This window comes from Podarcis filfolensis, assembly GCF_964270895.1.
Source record: "Podarcis filfolensis genome assembly, chromosome: 5".
Classification (NCBI taxonomy): Eukaryota; Metazoa; Chordata; class Lepidosauria; order Squamata; family Lacertidae; genus Podarcis; species Podarcis filfolensis.
Window position 1 is genome coordinate 37,702,339 of NC_139608.1, and position 23,256 is coordinate 37,725,594.

General features: G+C 43.6%; 3 protein-coding genes across 12 annotated transcripts in view; 2 read left to right on the top strand and 1 right to left on the bottom strand.

Annotated features, from left to right (window-relative positions):
* LOC310763678 (ATP-dependent 6-phosphofructokinase, liver type) overlaps positions 1 to 2,642 on the top strand; it is a 45,696-nt gene extending 43,054 nt beyond the window's left edge. For all 4 annotated transcript variants that reach the window (XM_083616264.1, XM_083616263.1, XM_083616266.1 and 1 more), the window contains exons 21-22: positions 583 to 688; positions 1,578 to 2,642. In XM_083616264.1, coding sequence (XP_083472390.1) covers positions 583 to 688; positions 1,578 to 1,725 — 254 coding nt within the window. In that variant the 3' untranslated portion in view covers positions 1,726 to 2,642. The remainder of the gene's footprint in view (positions 1 to 582; positions 689 to 1,577) is intronic.
* Positions 2,643 to 7,190: 4,548 nt separating this feature from the next.
* CFAP410 (cilia and flagella associated protein 410) lies at positions 7,191 to 14,445 on the bottom strand. Of its 2 annotated transcripts, XM_083616318.1 has the most exons (7): positions 14,223 to 14,445; positions 13,376 to 13,394; positions 12,212 to 12,258; positions 10,725 to 10,954; positions 10,295 to 10,469; positions 9,307 to 9,403; positions 7,191 to 8,185 (listed from the first exon to the last, which is right to left on the bottom strand). In XM_083616318.1, the coding sequence occupies exons 1-7, from the start codon at positions 14,411 to 14,413 to the stop codon at positions 8,057 to 8,059; spliced, it is 888 nt and encodes a 295-aa protein (XP_083472444.1). In that variant the 5' UTR covers positions 14,414 to 14,445; the 3' UTR covers positions 7,191 to 8,056. The 2 variants fall into 2 exon arrangements, with proteins under 2 accessions (XP_083472444.1, XP_083472445.1); XM_083616319.1 differs by lacking the exons at positions 13,376 to 13,394; positions 14,223 to 14,445 and adding an exon at positions 12,850 to 13,314.
* A 204-nt stretch (positions 14,446 to 14,649) lies between these two features.
* TRPM2 (transient receptor potential cation channel subfamily M member 2) overlaps positions 14,650 to 23,256 on the top strand; it is a 38,784-nt gene continuing 30,177 nt past the window's right edge. The window contains exons 1-4 of one of the 6 annotated variants that reach the window (XM_083616220.1): positions 14,650 to 14,791; positions 19,677 to 19,739; positions 21,858 to 22,165; positions 22,428 to 22,513. In XM_083616220.1, the coding sequence (XP_083472346.1) occupies positions 21,971 to 22,165; positions 22,428 to 22,513 (281 nt within the window). In that variant the 5' untranslated portion in view covers positions 14,650 to 14,791; positions 19,677 to 19,739; positions 21,858 to 21,970. Of the gene's footprint in view, positions 14,826 to 16,649; positions 18,915 to 19,284; positions 19,807 to 21,857; positions 22,166 to 22,427; positions 22,514 to 23,256 lie in introns of those variants that run through there. The other 5 variants (XM_083616219.1, XM_083616218.1, XM_083616222.1 and 2 more) reach the window with 5 other exon arrangements.

Sequence of the window (23,256 nt, forward strand, 5' to 3'; positions counted from 1 at the left end):
GGCAGAATGAGGTGAACTTCTTATGCACCATGCCTCCATCTACCTGTCAACCACTTTTACGGTTGCTAATCAACCGAGCAGAGGAATTAAGGGAGTCGGGTGAAGACCACTGCTCCTTCAGTAAGGGACAAATGCCAGGAGGCTGCTGTGCACATGTGCCTTTCCCCTTACCATGAGAGATGGTCCATTCCCTGCCAGGGCCTAGCCAGGACTGTGCATGGTGGCACTCCAGGGAACCATTGTAATTTGAGGTACCTTGCCTGTACCTAGGAGGAGGATGCCATCCTAAAGTGAGGCCTCCTTGGTTTGCTGTGCTTGTGCTTTGAAGCCACTAAGTTCTCTGTGGGGACTGCTCATGAGACCAGCATTTCAGTGTGTGCCCATAGTCATTGAAAACAGTATGCAACTGATTTTCTTGAGTCCTGTTGACTTGCTGGAGTTCCAGGAGCCTCTATAGCTACTGGCTCTCTGCCGGAGACAACCAGGGTAGCCACATCCAGGCCTTCTCAAGTAATGGCAAGCCATTTGGTTGACGTCAGAATTGCTCAGCACCAGACGTAAAAGTCCTCTCTGTTTCCACAGGTCGGGTATTTGCCAATTCTGCCGATTCTGCCTGTGTGATAGGCCTGAGGAGGAAGGCTGTGTCATTTAGCCCTGTGACTGAGCTCAAGAAAGTCACAGATTTTGAGTAAGTAGGCACCTCTTTTGCCATCTGAGTCACGGAATGTGAGATTCTGGGAGCAGGGAGGACACTTCCTGCCAGTGCTTTTCATGGAAAGGACTGGTGGGCAGAGCGGCTGTGAGGCGTTAACTACAGTCCTCTTAGCTCTGTTTTGTGCTTCCTTTCTAAGGGAAGTGGGAAGTGCCCAGATATTTTGGGAAATGGTGAGGTACTCTCTGTTTGCTGGCCAGCCTTGTGACTTGTTTGCCAGTGGGGACATTTTCATCCCTCCTGGGAGTCAAATGTTCAGAATTTAGAATACTGAGCATCAAAGTGAGCTGGGTGAGTTCCTTGCCTGCCTCTCCCTTGATGAATTCTTACTTAAGATATGCTCCACAGCCACAGATGGGTGGAGGCTGCCTGTAAACAGGGATATGGGCGGGCCGGTATGTTTCCGATTTGTGCCAGTTTCACATGTGTTCAGCCATATCCCCTCCCATTTCTGCATTAATCTCTTTGAGTTTTAAAAAACTTCAGGAGAAAATGTTTAGTGTTTAAATATGTATATTTGGATGTCTTTTCCCCACAACATTGGTGAAAGCTTTTCCCGTCAAAGTACACACTTGTAATTATACCTTATTGTAAAATACGCATTTTGCTACACTTTTTGAGCCTTCTGTGTTGTTAAGTTCAGCACAGAAGCTGATCTGTACATCCATCTGGGAGGTAAAGATTGGGGTCAATTCCCGTTGCAATTTGCAAAGATTTTAATTCCCCCAACTATGAGAGGGGAATTGACTTCACAGGTGCACAGAGCTGCTCTGTTTATTGCTAACGACATCACGCATTCCAGGGCTGAGCCCCAGCTCAGATTGAACCCTGGTGCTGAGTTCGCTTTCCCCCTCCGTTCTTGCAGGCACAGGCTCCCCAAGGAGCAGTGGTGGCTGAACCTGCGCCTTATGCTGAAGATGTTGGCCCACTACCAGATCAGCCTGACTGAATATGTGTCTGGGAAGATTGAGCATGTCACCCGTCGCACGCTCAGCATCGAAAAGGGGTTCTAGCTGCAAACTTCTCTTCTGCTCACCCCAGACTAGTTCTCCATTGTTTTTCCCTGCACACACCCACAACTCCCCCCCCTTCCTCTGGCCTTCTCATGCCTTTTGAGTGCAGTGCTGGTGCCACTGTGAGCCTGTAGGAGTGTGACTGAGGCCAGCCTGGCTGACATTGCGGAATCACTGCTGTATACTCCTCACTGCCTAAGAGGGTGAGTGTTCTTCTGTCCATGGCTCCCTCTTTGGAGCCTATTCACTCCAGGCAGCAGAGTCACTCCAGAAAGGGTCCATCCCTGTTTCCCAGGCTGCTCTTTTATTCAGACACTATTTAAAGAATCATGTACTCAATAATCAGATGGACAATGGGGATTAGTTTTAGATTCTTTCTGGGCCTGGTGCCATGGAGATTGCAGGAGTCCAGAAGGAGGTGTCCCTTAGATGGGAGTCACAGAGAATATGAGGTGCCTCCCCAACTTGGGGAGTGCTGTAGGACAACTGATGGGTCTGATTTGGGACCAAGAACTTCTGCCCCTATCATGTTAACATGCAGCACAAAGATCTTGTCTAGCAGAAGTATGTTGGTGGCATACTGCCAAGTAGCAGTAAGCAGTGGAACAGCTCCTCTCTTCCCCTGCCCCACCTTCCCTCACTGGGGTGATGCATGCCAACCAGGACATGGCAGCATGTCTGAATGCTGGGCTGGGGTTGCCCAGTGTGTCGTGGATTTGCATGGGAAAACCCTCTTCTCCACGCTGTCTGACTGGTTTGACTGAGCCATCTTCCTGGCTAGAGCTGCGATGGTGGCACCCGTTTTGCGTACTCTTCCCAATACACTTCTGTGAACTCAGTGTCCTGTGTTGCCTGTATTTGTCTGTGCCACAGCTTTGTGACTTCTAGAAATACATTAAAAGAAATCAATGAACCAAGCCTGTGTGTGTTTTCAGTTTGATTCTCTTTCCTGTTTGGGGAAACTGTCTCTGACCTCACAGCATGGGATGGGCTAACAGGAATGATGCGGTCCTGTGCTGGAATACTAGCCTTATGCACTCTAAGTTCTCTATCAGGGGAGAAGTTGTAACATGAGGAAGGAGGGACAGGAAAGGTGATGGATCTTCTGCCTCTAGTCTCCTCACAATGAAGACATAAGAACATGGAAAACTTCCTTATACTAGATCACAGTTTGTCCCTCAAACATTGTCTGCTCTGGCTGGTAACAGCTTTCCAGGGTCTCAGACAGATCCAGTCAGATGTCAAGAACTGAACCTGGGACCTGCTAAGCCTGTGCCTTGGGCTATGTACTCTTCCACTAAGCCATGGCCCATCCCTGATAAGAATAGCTTATCAGGAATGTCAGCCTAGAACCGCACACGTGTGGCGCCATGGGTCAGTGTGTCTGGCTGTTAACCAGAAGGTTGGTGGTTTGAGCCCACCCAGGGATGGCTTGTGGACAGGATTCCTGCATTGCATGGGGTTGGGCTAGATGACCCTGGAAATCCCTCCCAACATTTCAGTTCTGTGTTTCTTTGAAATGAGAATCATACCCCTAGACCAAGAAACCTGTTGTCTTCTTAACCTTTTCCTTACTCCATGCCACTCTTGGAATGCTTTCTTCCACTACTTCCAGAATTAGAAGACATTTAGGATCAAAGATCAATAGATGGGTTGTGTCTTACATTACACACAGGTAGAATCTTATACCTTTCTCGGTGCCTGGCTCAGGGAATGCATTAGTAGCTGTTTTAACACCCACATCTTCAGGAAGAGCATGACAGGTTCTGGACATAAATCCCAGTGAGATTACAATGCAGCGTACTCATAGCACACCATGTTGGGACAATTAATCAGCCAACTCAGTTGCACTTTCCCTAGAACTTCTGGTGGATGTCAAAAACTACTCAGATGACTAGGCCCTGGACTATGCAAGAGGGAAATTGTTAATCATTCCTAATTATTTTGTACAGGTTGTTTCTGTGGGGGGGGGAGGGGTCCATAGGACTCAAGGTAGTGTTCTATGCTGGGCCCACATAGGAACAAGAAGTTCATCAAAAGGAATGTACAATGATAAGCCCAGCACAGCGCAGCACCCAAGGATATACCAGAATTCTCTAAATGAGGTCAGGCAAGTTGGCAGGTGGTGGATAGCCTCATCCTTCCAAGTGGGAACAGGCTGATCCTCAGAGTCAGCAGCTCACTGCTCTGGTTTGCAAAACCTGATCTTGTGTCTATGTGAAGTTAACTATTGTGCAGAGAAAATGATGGGCAGGTTACTATATCTTTGCTCTCACAACCAGGGCCAAAGCATAAAAGCAATTGGTGGAACAATTGCTTCGCATGGAAAAGAGTGACAACATGAAACAACTCTGCTGTCGCTTTGGAGACAACTGGATCAGTTCAGGTGTACCTGCTCCTCCCTCTTTCAACACTAGTCTACACTCATGTTAGCATCTGGTATAAACTTAATATGGACTGCTCACAGGGCTGCTTTGCAGTTGCTTAAAGCTGTCGGGGGGGGGTCCCTAAGGGCAAATATGGCAGCTCCCCCAAGAGTACAACTGTACCTCAGCCACACACCCTCTCCAGCCCTACTCTCTACCCTCTTTTTGTGTTTTCACATAGCTGGATTGTGGCCTTGAGCTCTGATAGTGCCTACTGCTTTCCTGATTGGTGGAAGATAGAGGGGTGTCTGTGAGCATGTGTAAAACTTGCCTGCTGTACAAAGATAACATTCACATACATTCTATAAACACACTTTATGCTGTACTACATGCTGTAGACAGAAAAAAGGTAAGCCTGGTTTTGTGTTCAGGGAGGGGAGCAAGGATCTTCTCTATGCTTCTCAGTTATTTGGCAAACACACAGAATGAGACAACACCCCCAAAATTCAGAGAAAGCTATAATGAAATAAACTTTTACCATAACCTATATTTCCTACATTAGTAAAACCTACACTGATTGGAACATAGCTCTTGATTTTTAAGGAGCCCTATTCTATTTTCCAGAACACATTAATGGCATTCACAATTGATACACCCTGCACTAAGAACTGTCCCTGCTGTCCCTTTTGAAAGTGCCTTCAGTTGCTGATACTTCAACACAAACTCGACTGGAGTCTTTGATGTTTTTTCTCTTTTTTATTGCAGACCTAAAACTGCATTTTTTATCTACAGTTATTAGTACAAACCTCAAAAGAAGAGTCAATTAGAGATTCATGAGTAGGAGCAATTAAAATAAGTGAACAAATACATCTTTGCCAGTGTGGAGAATTACAAAATAGCATGCAAGTCCCCTTTTATGGCTCATTAGTCTGGTTGTAACCGATTTCAGATTCCTGGCACCCTAGAAGAGGCTACCCTGGGACACATCGAGGTTCATTTTACAGTCCACTTCTAAAGAAGAATGAGATATTTTTCAGGGTGACAGGAGTTCAGTATAAAACCGTTTTATGCTGATTATGGTTATACTGGAATACAGATGAGTCAGCCTGCAGGAGCAAATTTTAGTCCATGCAGTCCAAGAGAATGTCTTATCTTGCAGCCCAATCCTAGGCACGTCTACTAAGAAATCTAGTTCAGTGTTTCCCAAACGTGGGTCTCCAGATAGTTTTTGGACTACAACTCCCATCATTCCTAGCTATAGCAGGACCAGTGGTCAGCGATGATGGGAACTGTAGTCTAAAAACAGCTGGATACCCAGGTTTGGGAAACACTGATCTCGTTCCTTCAGAGTTGTATATTCCTAAGTGCCAAAGGATTACAGACTTGTAAGTCCATACATGCCAATATTATTTGGCATATAGGAGGTTTGGAGCATGCTGTCACCAGTACACTGATGATACTCAGCTGTTTCTCTGTTGTACCCAAATCAGGAGGTGCCATGCAAGGTCTGGACCAGCGCCTTAAAGCGGTGATGAAGACCAAGAAGCCATATCCTTACAAGACAAATCTTGTGGATCCAGGAACTGGGCAATAATGCATGTTCTGGCCAGGGTTGCACTTGTAGAGGTGTTCCTTGATCCATCCTTGTCACTGTAAGTCAAGTAGCTACAGCGGCTAGAATCATCTTTTACCAGCTTGGGCTGGTACCCCACTTATCATGTCCCTACCTACTTGCCTTTTAAAAAAAAAAAAGATTTTTTTTTTTTTTAAAAAGGTCCCACTTTGGAACCTTTCTCATAGGGGAGTTGCTCTAGTTCCTTGGTCATTTTGGTTGCCCCTTTCTGCATCTTTTCCAGCCTTATAATATTATTTCTCCAGAACTGGACACCGTATTCCAACTATGGGCCTATAATAGATTTGTTATGATTATGACACGGGCATTATGATTTTGGTAGTTGTGTTTGGTAGTGGCTATCTAACAGCTAATTGTATTACGTAATTATGCTAAGCATTCCTTTGAATACAGTGAAATACTTGCATTAGGGTAAACCAGTATTACTTCACAAATGGTCTCTCCTGTGATGAACCTACATCCTTTACAAGATGTTGGATTTCTACTGCAACAAAAGAGAAATCGGATTCCTCAGAGAATATTCAGCTGGTAAATATTACTCAGGCTTTGTTGGTTGGCACATTTGCCTTCAGCTCAGTTTTTCCACAAGTAGCTCCTTACTAGTTGTGTCGTTATCAAACTGAGAGCCATTCAGAGGCTGGCACCTGTGGCTTAAAACGTTGTGAATACTGCCCTCTCCATGCCCTGAGAGTCATTGCTACTGCTTCTTCAAACAAGTCTTATTGCTTACGACAGGGGTGGAGAACCAAAGGGGTCAGCCCTTCAAAGGTCAGTTTGACAGATGGTTGTGGACACCCACTTGTCATATGGTATCAGGTGAGTGTAACTTCAACCTAGGACTGCAGAGGAAGAACGGTGAGCACTTTCTAAAGCCACAGCTTTTTGAATTTGGTGTGCGGAAGAGAAAAAGGTGTCAAAAACAAAAAGTGCCGAATTTTGCCTGCAAAGGAAGATTCAGGAACTACAGCTTGAACTTTCCTGCACCTGATGTCACATATAACATCTTGTGTGGGAAAAGTGGCCACGACTTGCCAACAGTAGCATTTTGGGCCTACCTCTGAGGCTGAGAACTCAGAGCTTGCTTGTACCTGTGTAACATCCATCCACTCCAAGGGACACAGAAACAGAAAAAAAGGCAGGAGAGAAAACCAGCACTACAAAGTAAGCAATTCTCAATTGGTGCCATCAATCCAGAGGTGGAGTACAGAAATATCAGATCTGTGTTTTATATGTAATCAGAGAAAACACTTCCCTTGGTTGAGACATATTTGTAACCAGAATTATTAGGAAAAAATATTATTCTTTTAGATACTGTAGTTAAGAGCTTCCTATTACAAGTAAGAACACACTACCTATAAGTTACTTAGCAGCATCCACTTAAAGTGTGCTGCTGTGCACCAGATGCAGCTTGACAGACTAAACACAACGGAGATGATACTATATTGAGCAGAGACAAAGTCTGTATAGTTGTTGGATTCAGACTTTAATACACTTCCTGAACCATATACCATCAACCACACCTCCCCTGGTCCTTCCGTCACAACAACTAAGTAAACTTACTTTTTCTCTTTTTTGAGGTTACTGTGTAGATTAAGCAAGCAAGTGGCAGAAGAAAGTCAAGGCAATATCCAAAAGGTGCAAGACCGCATTCTAATCAAGTAAGAAACAAGATGCTCCATTATACAAATCCAGAATTCTGACTATAGGTGACATTCTTGTTAAGTCCAAATCACTATTTAGAAGAGAAGGAAAGGTGAAGAGAAAGCCTAAAAGTTTGCCACTAAATTTGAAGTTCAATGATTTTTTTTTAAAAAATGTCTCAGTTTTTGTATAAATCAGGCCTTGAGATCAAGGATCAGAAGCTCCTGACTGCAGGAGGATGGCGGCATCATAGGGATTTGTGTTCCACTATTAAGACTATGCTAACAGATCAGCAGCTTTGGCTGACAGATTCACAACTGAAGCAAGACGAAGAGTGATTTTCTTCTTCTACTGGGGAGGCACTAAGGAGAAGGCAGGGCCACAAATGCTGACCCCTTTTTCCATGCGACAACTACTTGCTGTAATTCAGTGTACACTTGTTTGCCCCCACTGCCAAAGGCTTTTGCAGGTTGCTGGGTAGCAGTTGCATAGATGCAGGCACACACGTTGTGATTGCAGAGGAAAGTGTGCCTTAGAGCATGGTCCAAGTGCATGATGCACAAGGAATGTATGACGTTTCTTCCTCTGTTCAGTAGCACATCCCCACACTAAGCCCAACAGCACAGGGATGGAGCAGCCGGGGCTGGTGATGCTAGTTCCGCTGATCCACGACACAGCTGCCTCGGAGTCGCTATCGGTCCTCATGGAGTTCCTTCTTCTGCAAGGCTTGGAGCTTGTTCCCAGTTGTTTGATGGACAACTTCTAGTCCATCTGAATCAAGCTCTTCTAGGAGCATCATGATGGCATTGAGGATGTTGTTCTGTTAACCCAGGACACACAAGACAAAGGGATCAAAAATGGATCAGGAAATTCACTACTTTGCTGACGTCTAGTCTCTACTAGTACTTGACCTGCTTAGGGAAGTTTTTAATGTTTAATGCTGTATTGTGTTTTTAATATTCGGTTGGGAGCTGCCCAGAGTGGCTGGGGAAACCCAGCCAGATGGGCAGGGTATAAATAATAAATTATTATTATTATTATTATTGACCATACTTTGCCCTCTCAATTTTCTTACACAAACATAGGTTTCTGAATCAGAGCAAAGGCTCGTCTTGATCAACAAACTGTTCTTACAGTGGCCAGCAAGTTGCCTCTGAGAAGCCCAAACACGCGGCAGAACTCCCTTGCTCATAAGCTGCAGCAACTATGGCTCTTGAAAACAACGCTGTCCCATCTGCAGGACAATGCCACAAGACCAGGCATCTCTGAACAGGGGCACTTGGTTTACTGCTGCTTATGGCAAAATATATCAGGATGAGGTCAATTAATGCATGAGTCAGAACAGGCTACCTTTTGAGAGTCTGCCAGTTATGTTATGATATGAATCTGCCCTTCCCCTCCCAGACTGCAAGGGCAGATCAGTTACTTAGAATTAACCATGGGATGAGGAAGCAAGGCCGGCCAGCAGCGTCTTCCCTGTAGCCAAGATCTGCTTTACCAAGGGAGAGCGAGATAGCAACTCCTTCCTACTACTCAGCAGCACATGGTGAAGTGGAGCTGCCCTCCAGACACTGGCACTGCTGCGGCTTCCCTTTATGGGGTGGTAACAAAATCAGGGTTGTATGGGAGCATTGCCATCCAACCGGAGCTCCTGCAACTGCACAGTTCTGACTTCACCATCACCATGCCCCATCCAGGTTTTCAGCAATGGCTCCAGTGTTGTGAGGGTAGCTCTCCCACATGCTGCTGCACAGGGACAGCAAATTATTCACACATATCCAGTTTACTCTACGTATAGGATCCTGCAGCATTTCAAAGAAGCAGGACCAAGCTATTCCTGACTTGAGCGCTACAGCAGGGCTTAGCTCAAAGCAGTGGCATAGCGCATCACGCACAAAACACAGAGAACTACTGAGAGTGGGGAAAGGTTCTCACACGCACCCGTTTCTTTCGGTTCCCCTCCATCTGCCTAGGGCACAAGGAGACAAACTTCTCCCTCGGAGCAACAGGCTTCATCCCAAGCTGCTCGCGGATTTTACTGGGCAGGATAAAAGGAAAAGAAAAAGGAAATAAGTAAAGCAGCCATATGGAAGCACCCACCAGCGCTATCGGAAATGGCAGAGGATAGCTGCTCCTGCTGGACACAAGAGATCAAATCACAAGAGCATTTCAAGACACGAGCTCTTGGCATCCCACACAGTAACACACTATGTGAATTTATACAGGAAGAGGGAGAATCTCTGTGTTGAGTTGGACATTCTCTAGCAGGGATGGGGAATCTGTGGCCCTTGATATGTTGTTGGGTTTCATCTCTCATCATCCCTGATGACTGACCATGCTAGCTGGGGCTGATAGGAAATGGAATTCAACAACATACCACTGTACTGTGGAGAGTGATAAACTTATGGTCTGTGTGTGTGGTTTGGGGAGCTGCACGGCCAGGGAGAAAACAATGCTGTCCAGGGTTGTAAAGACTGCAGAGAGAATAAATGGGTGCACTCTTCCCACCTTAGATCAAATCTATGCTGTCAGGTGCCATAAGAAAGCTGCAGAGATAGTGCAGGATAGTACGCACCCCGGAAATGATCTCTTTCAGCTTCTGCCTTCTGGAAGAAGGTATAGGGTCATAAAGACCAGGACTAGCTGCCTCAGAAACAGTTTCTACCCAAATGCAATTCTGGTTTTAAATGCAGTATAAGGAGTCTCTATAGGAGTATATTGTATTTTAAAATGGGGTTTCAGAGTTTTTAGGGGTTTTTGAATGTCTTATGTAGATTTTTCAATTTCATTGTTCTGTATGGAACAATGACAATAAAGATATCGTATTGTATCGTAGCGGGAGAGGCACAGATCTCCACCCCACCCCCATTGTGTATTAATAAAGTTGCAATAAAGAAATGCCACCAGCAAGAAACAGAGCCCTTCTCACTTTGTCTCCTCCAAGGTGAAGTTCATGACTTCATTTTCATTCTCTGCTGTAGACTCTGTTACACTGGATTCAGTGGTGGAGTTTTGGGAGAAGTTTTCCACGTCCAATTTGGCTGGGGGTGACGTTATCTCTTCCCCTTCCAGCAGGGAATGGGACAGTTCTTCCTCTGTCACCACTGCAAATATCAGGAAAAATGCAGAGGGAGCATTTTCGTTAGACAAGCTCAGTGATCTAGGGCTGCCACAGGGAGCCCTTGTGGGCTAGTTCTTTATTTGCAAGGGGTTTCCCACGTGGGTAGTATTAAGAAAATGGGATCCCCAATGGTAGGATTCTACCACCACCCCATTTTACGGCATGTAGACCTAAGAGAAGTTTCAATCAGCAAATGCAAAACACCAACAGAGGAAGGGCAATTTGCCGTAATACACACTCCGATTGTCAAGCTTCTGGAGATTCGGAAGGTTGCGCAGCACCGTCATCCGATAGCGATGAGGATCAGGACCACAGCAAGGGTTCTCAGAGAGCCAGAGGATTCTCAGGCGGGGCAGCTTCTTCAGGTGGAACAGCTCAAGGAGGCTTGCAATATTGTTCCTCCTGAGATAAAGCTCCGTTAAGTTCTGGCACTGGTTCATTGGCTCCAGGCTGGAGATGTGATTTGCACTATTGGAGAAAGCAAAGGAAAGTTGGAAACCAGATGCAAGTGTTATCACCTGTATCAGGCTTGCATGACATAAGGCTCATGATCTGACTGTGATTCCCTGTGAGAAATACACATTATCTGCAGCACTGCCCTGTCTCTCTGCAGGGGAGCTTATGAAGCCTCATGACAGCAGTATGGCTGGCACACGATGCAGCAGATCAAGTGCTGGTTCAAAGTCTACCCTCCCACCGCCCTTTCTGCTGGTTACCACTGGCTTAGATCCTGCTGGTACAACCCACCATCTGGGCAGCCACATTAGGTAACTAAGTAAACATTAGGTAAACCACAGACAGTATTGTTTATATTACTGCTTTATTTAGTTTTATTCATTTATTAAATTTGTATACCACTCTTCATTCATAGATCTCAGGGCTGTCCACAACTTTCTTACAACCAAGTCTTGCATCTCTTTATCACACTGTCTATATTTTGCATGGTTTCCTTATATATATAAAAAAACACACACACACTCTTTCAAATATATTTTAAATATTCCCACATAGGGTCTTTCTTATGGTCAGCATCTGTAACAGTTGATTTGATTGAAATCCTATGCGCTCATAAAATGTGCGGGTTTTTTTAGGGGGGTGTTATTGGGTTGTTGTTTTATTTTGATTATGTATTTTGTGGTTTTATATTTTGATTTTATTCTGTCACCTGCTTTGAGACCTGCGGGTATATAAATATAAATATTATAATAATAATTTTAAAGAGAGTTCAGAGTGTTGTATGTAAGCCTATCCCCTCTTTTTACCCGTACATGTAGGAAACCCAAAATTAAAGTATGTAGAATGGTCATCAACAATTATTTACTGTTAGCTAGTACAGTGCTGCACATCTCAAATCCTATATATCTAAGTTTATTTTTAAGCTGGTGCTCATATTCACAGTGGTACAAGCAAAATATTCTATTATACAGAAGGAAGGCGGGCATTATTTAGTTTCATAACATCTGTTCCAAGCAGAATTGATGGCAAGTATGAAAGAGATACAAAGAGTGTGTGGCAGAAGCCAGGCAACCCAACAACCAATCAAGGTAAGAAGATGAAGAAAAGGAGTCAAAATGCTATGCATTCTCAACATGGTAGCAGGTAAATAGCCTGGACTGGTTAGGTTTTCAAGGGAGAGTCCTATTCATCCTCAGAAGGAAGATTTTTATTTCCCCTGGCTTGATTTGTTAAGCCAACAATTACCTTTTAAGAGACTCCAACACATACCTGAATGTGATTACCTCAATGTTGGGAAGCTCACGGCAGATAGAAATCTAGAAAAAGAGAATCAAGCAGAAAAGAAGCTTTAGCAAACTTTAGCAGTCTCTTGTTGGTGGGGCAGGGAGGAAGCATGTAGCTTGCTAACTGACCCAGTAAGCCTGTTAGAAATTTTAGGCACTTATATTGGAAGTTTTGTTTTGCAACCATTTATTTAACTTAGGGCCAAAGAACTCTGAATCAACCAATATTTTAAAAAATAAATAAATCCCAGGACTACAGGGCTGGAAAGGTCACCTGTGTCAAGGCAGGGTGCTCTGCTTCCAAATTACTTACAAAAGATTAGTATCTCTTTTCTGACAACAGCAGCTTCCTAGGTTCTTAAGACTGTGATTGCTCTGATCTTTTCCTACCAGTAATCATTTTAAGTTGAAGCGCCAAGGATCAAGCCTGGGACCTTCTGAATGCAAAAGCATGTACTCTACCAATGAGCTAATGGAGATCAGTACAGGCAGTGAAGGCTCTGGGTCCATTACAGCAATCATGTCAATACCGTAATTCCCAGTTGGCCGTGAAAGGTAGGCCAAGACAAAGCACAGAAAGGCAGCATCTCAAGGAAGCCAGACAGCTCTTTGTTTCATACTTACTGACAATTTCTGCATGAAATAGTGGCTGCTGATACCTGTGCTACTGTAAAGCCACCTCATCACCTCCTTATTTCTAGTATACTTCTAGTATAGAAGTATAGTTCTAGAAAGAAGCAAAAAGGATCAAGTTATTAACTTTTGCTTCCTCCTTAGGGCTGGTCTCTCTCTCTCAGTTTGATTTTAACAAGGAACAGCTAAGAACCACTCCTGACCCCATTCCTTCCTCTGCTGGGAAAATGCAAGTGCTATAATTGATATGAAGACCTTGCCATATCTACTAATCATAGGAGGACTGGAGCATTTCCCTTTTCCAATAACTAAAACAGGCAGGAGAAAACTGGATTCTATGCATCCTCTCATTATAATTAGCTACTGAAGACAAGCAGAAAGCAAATTTTTTGAGATACACCAACAAGTAAGGTATACAAGGGGGGCATCCAAATTCTCTGCTTCTATCCTTTAAAACAACAATGGCAAACACCATGCCAATTCACTGCTTTTTTAGAAAGTTAGGAACAACACTTACATCTGAGATGCGACTGCCCCTAAAAGAGAAAAACAATCTTTTTAATAGGTGAAACAGATCATGCACTTAAAAGGCTGAAACAGTATTTATAGCAAGCAAAGGAAAGCCACTTGTGAAAGAGACACAATTAAAGGCCTTTACAAGCATTCTGGCTCTCCTCTGCATTCAATGGAAGTGTGTCGAGTGGCACTGCAATGACAAGCTCTTCCTCAGCCCCTGTGCACAAATATATCTGTACACATGTCTTTCTGCACCTCTGCAGTGCGTCTACAATTATATGTGCATGAGCACCTCTCCACACAATCCGAAACAGTGGAGAATTTGCTATGCACATACGAGTATGCAGGGATGTTGCAAACGTCCCAATGGAAGAGGAGCCAGACACTGGATGACTGAAAAAAGTGCTAGCAATCAGGTATGCGTCCTCCAGATGTTGCTGTTGGACTCCAATTTGCTGGCGAAGCTTCCCCCAAGGCTGCATCTGCTGGGGGCAAACCACCTGTTGATTTGTGCCAGGTATGCTGCCAAAAGAGATACTGGCCAGGAGGAAACCGTAGCAACCCTATCAGGTGCAGCAGCACAACAGGGGAGGGGAGGGAGAATGGACCGGTTTTAGCATCTTTATTTTGTGTTTCGACCGCGTGGTGAGATTCCTGCATTGCAGGGGCTGGACTAGATGATCCTGGGGTCCCTCCTAACTCCATAGAATTGTGGTGCCATTATTCTAACTCCCGGAACTTCCGTTCCCCAGCCGGTCAGCTTCGGACCCCTCTTCCACCCCGGTTTGCAATGCGGCTCTTCCCTCCCAGCTCCGCCGCCAGGTGAGCGCGGGCCTCTCTCCCCGTACCAGCAGTTCAGCTTGCGGACGCCGCTGAGGTCGGTGGCCTTTGCCCGGGACAGGACCACCTTACGGGTCAGTTTCATGGCCGCGGCGGGGTCGCCGGCCTTCCCGGGCCTGGTCGCCAAGGCCCGCTCGCCAGCTTCCGACGCGTTTCCAAGGGCGGGCGCGGGCGCAGGCGCAGAAGCCTTCGCCTCCATCCCGCTCACGGCAGAGCCGGCACGCTGGGCCGGGGCGGAGCTTAAATTGCCTGCCCCGCCCCTCGCCCTCTTCACCCAGCAGCGCGAGCCTGAGCCAAACGACTTGCAGGGGGCGGAGTTAGTCGAGGCTCTGGACCCCGAGGGGTGGAGTCAGATGAGTGGGCGGAGTCGCCGGGAGACCGTTAGTACCTTTTGGCGGCGTTGTGCTCTGCGCGTGCGCGTCAACTGAAATAGGAATGCAGCGGTTGACGGCGCTCGCCTGTTCCTCAAATTAATTGTTATTATCGCTCCTACGTTTTTTTCCAGCCAAGAACCTCAAAAGTAGCATACATGGAGCTTAGCCCCCCCTTTTTTGAAATGCTAAAGCGACCCTGTGCGGTTTGTATGTTTGACCTCGGTGGGGGTTAAGGTGGTATGTATGTATATTGAAACTATTTTTTATGAGTTTTGCTTCTACCTTGTCTTTCCTCTAAGGAACTAAAAGTAGCACGTGCGGTTTCTTCCACTCCAATTTTATCCTCACAGCTACCCTGTAAAGTAGACTAGGCTGAGAGATTGCAACCCGCCCAGGGCAAAGCTTGTCAGTCTGAGTCTATACCTCAGATAATCTGGGCAGGAACAATAATATCCAACAAATAAAGCTAGACTTCATAAGCAGTTATACTTGAGTGAGGAACATTGCACTAAAACTCTTTGAAATATACTGTTCTAGCTCAGTTTGTAGATCCATCAGGCACACAAAAATTCTAGCCATTATATGCCTATCCTGTACCCATTTACTTAGAGGTTTTGATGATTAAGCAGTACAGTGGCATCTCAGTTTTTGAAAGTAATCCGTTTAAGTTCTGGAATGTTTAAAAACCGAGGCGTAAAGGCAGTCTGCAAATTTAATTGAGAAAATTGAGAAACACTCAGCAGAAGCCGTTCAACTTCCGAGGCGCATTCAAAAATGGAAGCATTTACTTCTGGGTTTTCGGCCTTCAAGTTCCGAAACGTTTGCCAACGGAGATGTTTGAAAACCAAGGCACCTCTGTATATTAATGCTGGTAAAATAAATTTACTTTGCAATTGGCTCCATTGGTGCTAGTGCAACATCCAGTCTTCAGAAAGAACTATGCAAATTTTAAAAGTTTCTAAATAAATAAAAACAAACAAAACAAACTTTTGAGTTACAACATTATGTGTCTGGGAGCTTTGTTTTGTTTTTGCTAGTTTATTATGTATTTTGTGTTTTCATGTTGTAAACTGCCTTGTGATCTTCAGGTGAAGGGTAGTATATAAATTTAAACAACAACAATACCTTGTTTTTCACTGTATCTGTGTGTCTTAATAACATGGGGCGCAGATGCCCATGATTACCTAGGCAACTACATCACCCACACCACTCATTAGCAATTGATAAATGGCATATATATATAAAATGCAGGGTAAAAATCACAAGAATGGAACAAATGAGTTTGGAGGAAATGCAGTAGCTGAGTGAGGATGGACAAATTTAAAACAAGATGGAGATTATAATAACTTGGTAACTAACAAGACTTAAATATTATAGATGGAATCATACTTTCCTGAAGACCATAGTTGCAGCTTGTAACTGTTCCTAGTCTTTTGTACTCTCTCCTAAAGAATTGGGAATTGGCCAGAATTAGCCATGATCTGGTAATATCTAGATTAATTACCACAACAAATTTCACTCTTACTGGAGTTGCCACTGCTTAGAAGTTTTATTTTGGACAATTTGCAGCTGCTGAGTTTATTTATTTTTATTATTTGCTGTCATCTGTAGCCTCATAGCAAGAGTTTTCTATTTGTTGTTGACTGATACAATATTACACAAGTACACTTGTACTAGCTACAATTAAACTTCTGGGCACACAAATCAAAGTTCTGATTTTTTTTAAAACCCCGTAAAGTCAGAAATTGTCAGGACTTGGCATACTTGAGAAACAACTTTTGTGTTTGTCCCCTGTTGTGATCTGGTCATATGGCCCTTGGTGTCCTTTCTATGGACTTTAAGGGAGGCAACTAAACTATCCATTACCATGAAATGCCTAATTATGCTTTTTTATGGTGCTTAATTATGTAGTACCTTAATGCAGCTGGGCTTCCATTCTTGTGGTCTTCTTCTTGTGCTTGTGTCATTTGCACTGATTTGTAAACTTTACTGTGTTTTATTTATTGGTGTATTTACTGTTTTATCTCACTTATATTTTAACTTGAGGGCTCTTATGATATGGTGGTACTGTATGTAGGTTAACAAAAATCCATAAAAGGATACACTTCCTTGAGGAAAGATGTCTAGAGCTTGTGCAACAAATAAGTGACAACTTGGCATTTATATCACAGTGTGGATGGAAAAAGATTCATGTCTCTGGCCACCCTTTATCTCAGTCACCAGAGCACCTTTCATATTTCTTCAGCATATATCCTAGAAGCTCTTTGGTGACCTTGATGTCTGGGATTAATGCACTTTCCATCTTTTCTAAAGTAATTTTTTATATAATTGCCTGTTGGTTTTTCCTTTCACAGAGCTGTAAAAACTTGAAAAGCACTCCTATTCATGGGCACTCAGGGGCATCTTCTAAGCTCATTAGAGCTTTAGACATACTTGCCTAAATAGACTTGGATCAGGACCTCAGTGGTTATATTGTAGACAGCACGATGCCAGCCAGATGGTGGGGTGGAGGGCATCTAAGTTGGCTGAGAAAAGAAGCAGCTAAATCAGGAATAGCCAGTGTGGTGCCTGTTGTGGACCATAGCTCCCATCTGACTGGGCCAGCATGACCAATGGTCGGTGATAATAGAATCCTAGAATTGAAGGGATCCTGAGGGTCATCTTGTCCAGCCCCCTGCTATGCAGGAATCTCAACTAATGCATCCATGACAGATGGCCATCCAACTTCTGCTTAAAAACCCCCAAGGAAGGAGAGTCTACCACCTCCTGAGGGAGTCCATTCCACTGTCAAACAGCTCTTAATGTCAGAAAGTTCTTCCTGATGTTTAGTCGCAATCTCCTTTTTTATAACTTGAAGCCATTGGTTTGTGTCCTACCCTTCAAAGCAGGAGAAAACAAGTTTGCTCCATATTCCATGTGACAGTCCTTTAGATATTTGAAGATAGCCACCATATTTCTTCCCTGACTCCTCTTTATCATGCTAAACATACCCAACTCCTTCAACCATTTATCATAAGGCTTGGTTTCCAGATCCTTGATCACCTTAGTTGCCCTCCTCTGCACATGTTCCACCTTGTCAATACCTTCTTCAATTGTGGTGCCCAGAAGTCAACTCAGTATTCCAGGTGGGGTCTAACCAAGGCAGAATAGAGTAGTACTATTACCTCCGTTCATCTGGACACTGCACTTCTGATGCAGCCTAAAATAGCAGATGAGAATAGAATGGTGTTGAGAGTTGTAGTATAAAACTTAGAAATGGAGGGGATCACATGAGCTAACCCTGTGCTAGGGCTTATGCTACATATGTATTAAACTTATTGATTTATTAACTAGAATCTCCAGTTATAATACCTGCATCTGAGATAGCAAGATAGTTATATACCTTTGCCTGAGAGCTTGGAGAAGTAATGGTCAAAGGAAAAGGATCACTGGCCTAAGCATCATGAGTCTGCATTTGCAGCAGATGTATTAATAAGGTGATAGAATAAAGAGGTGGTTTAATAGACAGTACTAGATGAGATTAAAGGTGAGTGGAATGCTTTCCCATGTTAAAAAATCATTTTAAGTAGAAAACTATCATATTGAGGACAACATTCTGGCTCAGCCTGTCACTTATTTTGCTGCTTTGGTAACTAGTACTTTGTGAGATAGGTGACTATTACTATATCTCCATTAAAATACAGTAATGCTTTATGCAATGCAATGTCATTTTCAATTATCATTATATCAATGATAATTTTGTGTGTGTGTGTGTGTGTGTGTGTGTGTGTGTGTGTGTAAAGGGAGTCTTATCTTTTTAGAACTTTTCCCATTTTGGCTCTTATTCCCACCTTTAAATAATTTATTTAAAATGGTTTTGCATGTGTACATGGAAAGCTAAAATTCTGCTTTTAATTGCATTGCTCACAGATATGTTTATAAATAAACAATCTCCACTAGAAGTGATTTTCTCCACCCACAACATTATTTTGGGGACAGCTATTTATCAATACGTAAAGGGAGGACCCGTGAAGTGGTGAGTGAATTTTGACCCTTGCTTTTACCACGAAGGATCCAACAGATATTATGGCAGCTGGAAGCATGTACTGCTAACGCAGTACATGCAGTAGTATCTATAAGGCTGGACTGTTGTGGTTGCATGTAGTCACAGTCTCTAAGATTTTCATGCAGGCCTACTACCTTGGGCCATTCCTTGGCTTTCCCCCCAAACAATTTAGTGTATTTTATCCTGATTATATGGAATATTGTGAGCTAAATGCTGTTATTCACTCTGGGGAATTGTTAGCCTATTTTTACAAGAATGTCACCAATAACACTAGCAGGAAGGTAAAGGTAAAGGTACCCCTGCCCGTACGGGCCAGTCGTGTCCGACTCTAGGGTTGTGCGCCCATCTCACTTAAGAGGCCGGGGGCCAGCGCTGTCCGCAGACACTTCCGGGTCACGTGGCCAGCGTGACGAAGCTGCTCTGGCGAGCCGGCACCAGCGCAGCACACGGAAACACCGTTTACCTTCCCGCTATAAAGCGGTATCTATTTATCTACTTGCACTTAGGGGTGCTGTCGAACTGCTAGGTGGGCAGGAGCTGGGACTGAAAGACGGGAGCTCACCCCGCCGCGGGGATTCGAACCGCCGACCATGCGATCGGCAAGCCCTAGGCGCTGAGGTTTTACCCACAGCGCCACCCGGAAGCAGGAAGGAGAGTCGGCTAATTGCAGTCAAGTATACTGCATCCATACTGTATGCAGATCAGACCCCAGAGACATCTTCTTAAATTATTGGGGCATTATTTGTTTATGATACATGTGGACTAGTAGCCACATTGGAACATGCATCAAAAAGCAATTTGACTTTCGCCCCATCATTTGTATTGCTCATTTGGGGGAAGCTCCTCAACAGGACTGTTCAAAAACTAGACTGCTTTCTCTACAATTGTTCAAGACAGATGTTGACTACACCACACAATCTAGCAAACTCTGGATTTGTCTTCATGTCCCAAGCTCTTGAGCGGGGCTGGGGACAGTTTATTTCTGCAGTGTGATTTGTTGGCAAGCTGCCAACCCTTGATCTGTCTCCTCCTCTTAACTGCAGTCACTTCAGAAAGGCTTCCTCTTCTCCAGCCATAAAGTGACCAGCTTGCAGCATGAGACAGAGGTATGTCCCTCGTGTCTGGCAGGAAGTACATGAGTAGGAGAGGGATCGGGAGGATGCTGCAGGAAAGGTAGAGACAAGCTGTTTGTGTGTGTGGCTTTTCGTTGCAAATTCTAAGAACCTTTAAAATGGGGGGAGGGGGGCTGAAGTAGCAAAGGCTGGGAATTTGCACCTAAGTGATGCTTTGCACATTTAGAGATGGATAAAACAGTCTCTGCAGAAATTGCTTAGTAATTCTACTGACTGGACTGAAATACTCTGCACTGCAAGGTCAGGAGAAATCCTTGATGCATTTTAAACAGTCTGAGATCGCTTTGTGCAATGCACACGGAACTGGATGCTAATGTGCATAGAGATATTAACTGTATGTGCATGCGTGGATGAGTTGATGCTTTGTATTTTCTTCTTTCAAGCTGTACCTCATTAGCTAATGTGTATTTATTCAGAAGTATGTGGATTTAATGTTTCTTACTCCTAAATAAGTGTGCATAGGATTGTAGTTTATGCCTATAGGAAAACCATGGCAATGTGCTTACAGCGAGACCATTTATGAGACTATCCAGAGATAGAAAAATGTCTTTTTGATTTTTGGAGTTAGAATGACATTATTAGGAAGCTGCTGTGACAGAAGTGCAATCAGTACTAGAGCACATGCTGATACTTTTTATTGGTCTCTCAGCTGATGTGAACTTCACTGGTTACACCATTCCCAATTATATGTCCACCTTCCCTTTGCTAGAAATATTTGAAGCATCATAAAAACCACCTGAGGTCATTAGTCTCTAGTGGCATAATACGTGTTGTTTCAGATGTTTCCTTAAGTGAATTTAAAAGGGGGGGGGAGAGATAATTGAATTACTAATCTTAAGAAAACAGTATTGGAGCCAGGAAATGTAGATAACTCATATAAATGAAGAGACTTACCATAGTTTGCCCATTTGTATCTTTTTGTCTAAAATTTCACAAATGTTTCCCAACAAAAGAGAGATCAGGGTGGTGTGTAGAGAGGCACTGCTGACAGTAGGCATGCAGCACAATTCTAAGCATGTTGGAAGTCTCACTGAATTCAAATGGGCTTGCTGCCTTGAAAGTATGCTCAGAATTGCAGCCTTAATGCGAGAACAACTGCTGTGCCTTTTCTTGTGGAAAGGACATTACATCTAGTAACAGATATAAGGAGTTGCCATTATTAAAGACTTCGGGTCTCCATGTCACCTTATACCACCTTGTGTACCAGTCACTCCTTAAACATTGGTACCTAAGATGCCTGGGTAGAAGACTAATAATATATCCAATAAAGGTGGGTTTCTCTGCTGCATAGCAGAAATTTCTTTCAGTGCAGACAACAGCAGAAAACTGGATTGGATACTGGAAAGTATGTGAGAAAGAATTATTGACCAAACAGATTTTGCCATGATTCCCATAAAACGTTAGGACAGACATGGGAAGCCTGTGTGGCCTTCCAGATGTTGTTGGACTCTAACTCTCATCCACTCCAGCCAACATAGCCAAAGGTCTGGGATGATGGGAGCTATAGTCTAGCCACTGCTGGAGGGCCACAGATTCCCTACCCCTGTGTTAGGCTGTCAACTTTTCTCTTTTCTTGCAAGGAATCCTATTCAGAATAAGGGAATTTCCCTTTAAAAAAGGGGAAAGTTGACATCTATGGTTAGGGCATTATGATGTAGTGGAAGATGCAGAAAGTATCAAGATTATTCTATATTTTACTCTTACATTTGTCTTGTCTACAAATAAGTAGCATCAGTCAGGGGGATCTTGTCTAACTAGAAATAATCACCTGATTGACCATGGTGAGAACAGGATGCTAGACTAGATGGGCCTTTGGCCTGGTCCAGCAAGGCTCTTTTTGTGTTTTTAAGACTTTCCCCTGCTGTTGCTCAATTAACAGGACAACATTTATCCCTGTAGCTCAGTGCTTTTTCAGAATGTTAGTACTTAAAATATATTTGTGTACCTTGAATACTAGTCATAACCTCAGTGTTGTGGTACTATCTGAACATAGGGAATCTAGCAAATTCACCATAATACTTAAATTGAAATATGAGAAAATGATGGAAGTGCTTCAGTCAGCAGATCCATTTTGGTGTTTCTAAAATGCAGGTAGTGCACTCCTGTTGAATTCCACTATCTCTGAGGTGATGGTTTTGAAGGATCCTTTTCCAATTGTGTTTGAAGTCTGAACAGCATCAGTGAGTGACCTGAGAAATATAGCCATGGCTGGGCCAGGCAGGCGAATCAGAACACTCCCTACGGATCTGAATAAGGTCTGCCCTGATGAAGGAGATGGCTATCCTGTGTATCCTAGGAGCTACTATGACCTTGATGTGGTCCCCAATCTCAGGCGAAGTAACAGCGCCTTTAGTAAGAGCAAGAAGAGGGCTCACTTTAACTCTGGTGCCAATGAAAAGGTAAGTTAAATAAAAGGAAGTCGTACATTGGAGGAGTACACTGACATGGGGTGGAAATCATGAGTGCAAGTTGAAGTGAAAAAATAACCCCATCTTAAAGGGATAGCTTGGCTACAAGTTGAACTGTGTCCCTTAAAAGACCCCAAATTCCGCATTGTGCAAAAATGAATTTTATACAAATGATGCAAATTAGCACTTTTTTTGTAGCATTTTATTTTTTATCTGCTACTTTTTGTTGACTGCTCTGTTCCCAATATCACAGGAAAATCTCAGCACATGGATCCCTGAAAACATACGGAAAAAAGAATGTGTCTATTTTATTGAAGGTTCCCAAATGTCAGATTCTGGGTAAGTGCCTTGTTTTCACTTCTCACTTCATACACTTCTAACTCTGGCTTCAACCATTATTCACCATTATTTTCGCTGTGCAGCGAAAGCAGTGATCCCTCTTGCTGTTCTGGCTTCTGGGATAGCTGCGCAGCCTGCATTAACTCCATAAGACGCACACACATTTCCCCTTACTTTTTAGAAGGGAAAAAGTCAGTCTTATAGAGAAAAAAATACGGTACTTAACCCGAGGTACCACTGTATAGAAAAATTAAATTAAATTTACATTTAAAATAAAACCTAAAATTTTAAAATTCAAACTCAGTAAAAGGACTATGCTGTGCAAATTGTGTTCAGTTGAGCTGAATGCATGTCTATACATAATGCTTAAGAGCATTTGAGCTTCTCTCATGCTTCATGTGTGTCTTGCTATGAATGCTGTTATGCCAGAAATTCAGAAGAAAAACAGATATATATTATGTTTGTCCTAGGAGCCAATTTAAAACAAAACCAATTAGGGCTGTAATCCTATATGCACTTACCTAAGGATAAGCTCTACTGAACTCAGTGGGACTTACTTCTGAGTAGGCATGTATAGGATTGCACTGTTAATCTTCATGCACAAAAGCTATCTTGAGTTGTATTTAGAGGATGGAATTGTCATCCTGTTAACACCTGTGGACCTATTCATGTCACCTGGCCAGGTTGTGGGGAGTAGCTGAGGCAAAAGTCACTTGGAAATGCTATGATTGATACCCCACAGC

Bases quoted from the DNA above. Each gene is read 5' to 3' on its own strand.
- CFAP410 (XM_083616318.1), bottom strand. From the start codon at position 14,413: ATGGAGGCGAAGGCTTCTGCGCCTGCGCCCGCGCCCGCCCTTGGAAAC. The intron at 9,404-10,294 runs GTGAGAAGGGCT...TATCCTGCCCAG, and splicing joins TTCACCTTGGAGGAGACAAA to TAAAATCCGCGAGCAGCTTG. The intron at 8,186-9,306 runs GTGCGTGTGAGA...CTGGGTTAACAG, and splicing joins AGGGGAACCGAAAGAAACGG to AACAACATCCTCAATGCCAT.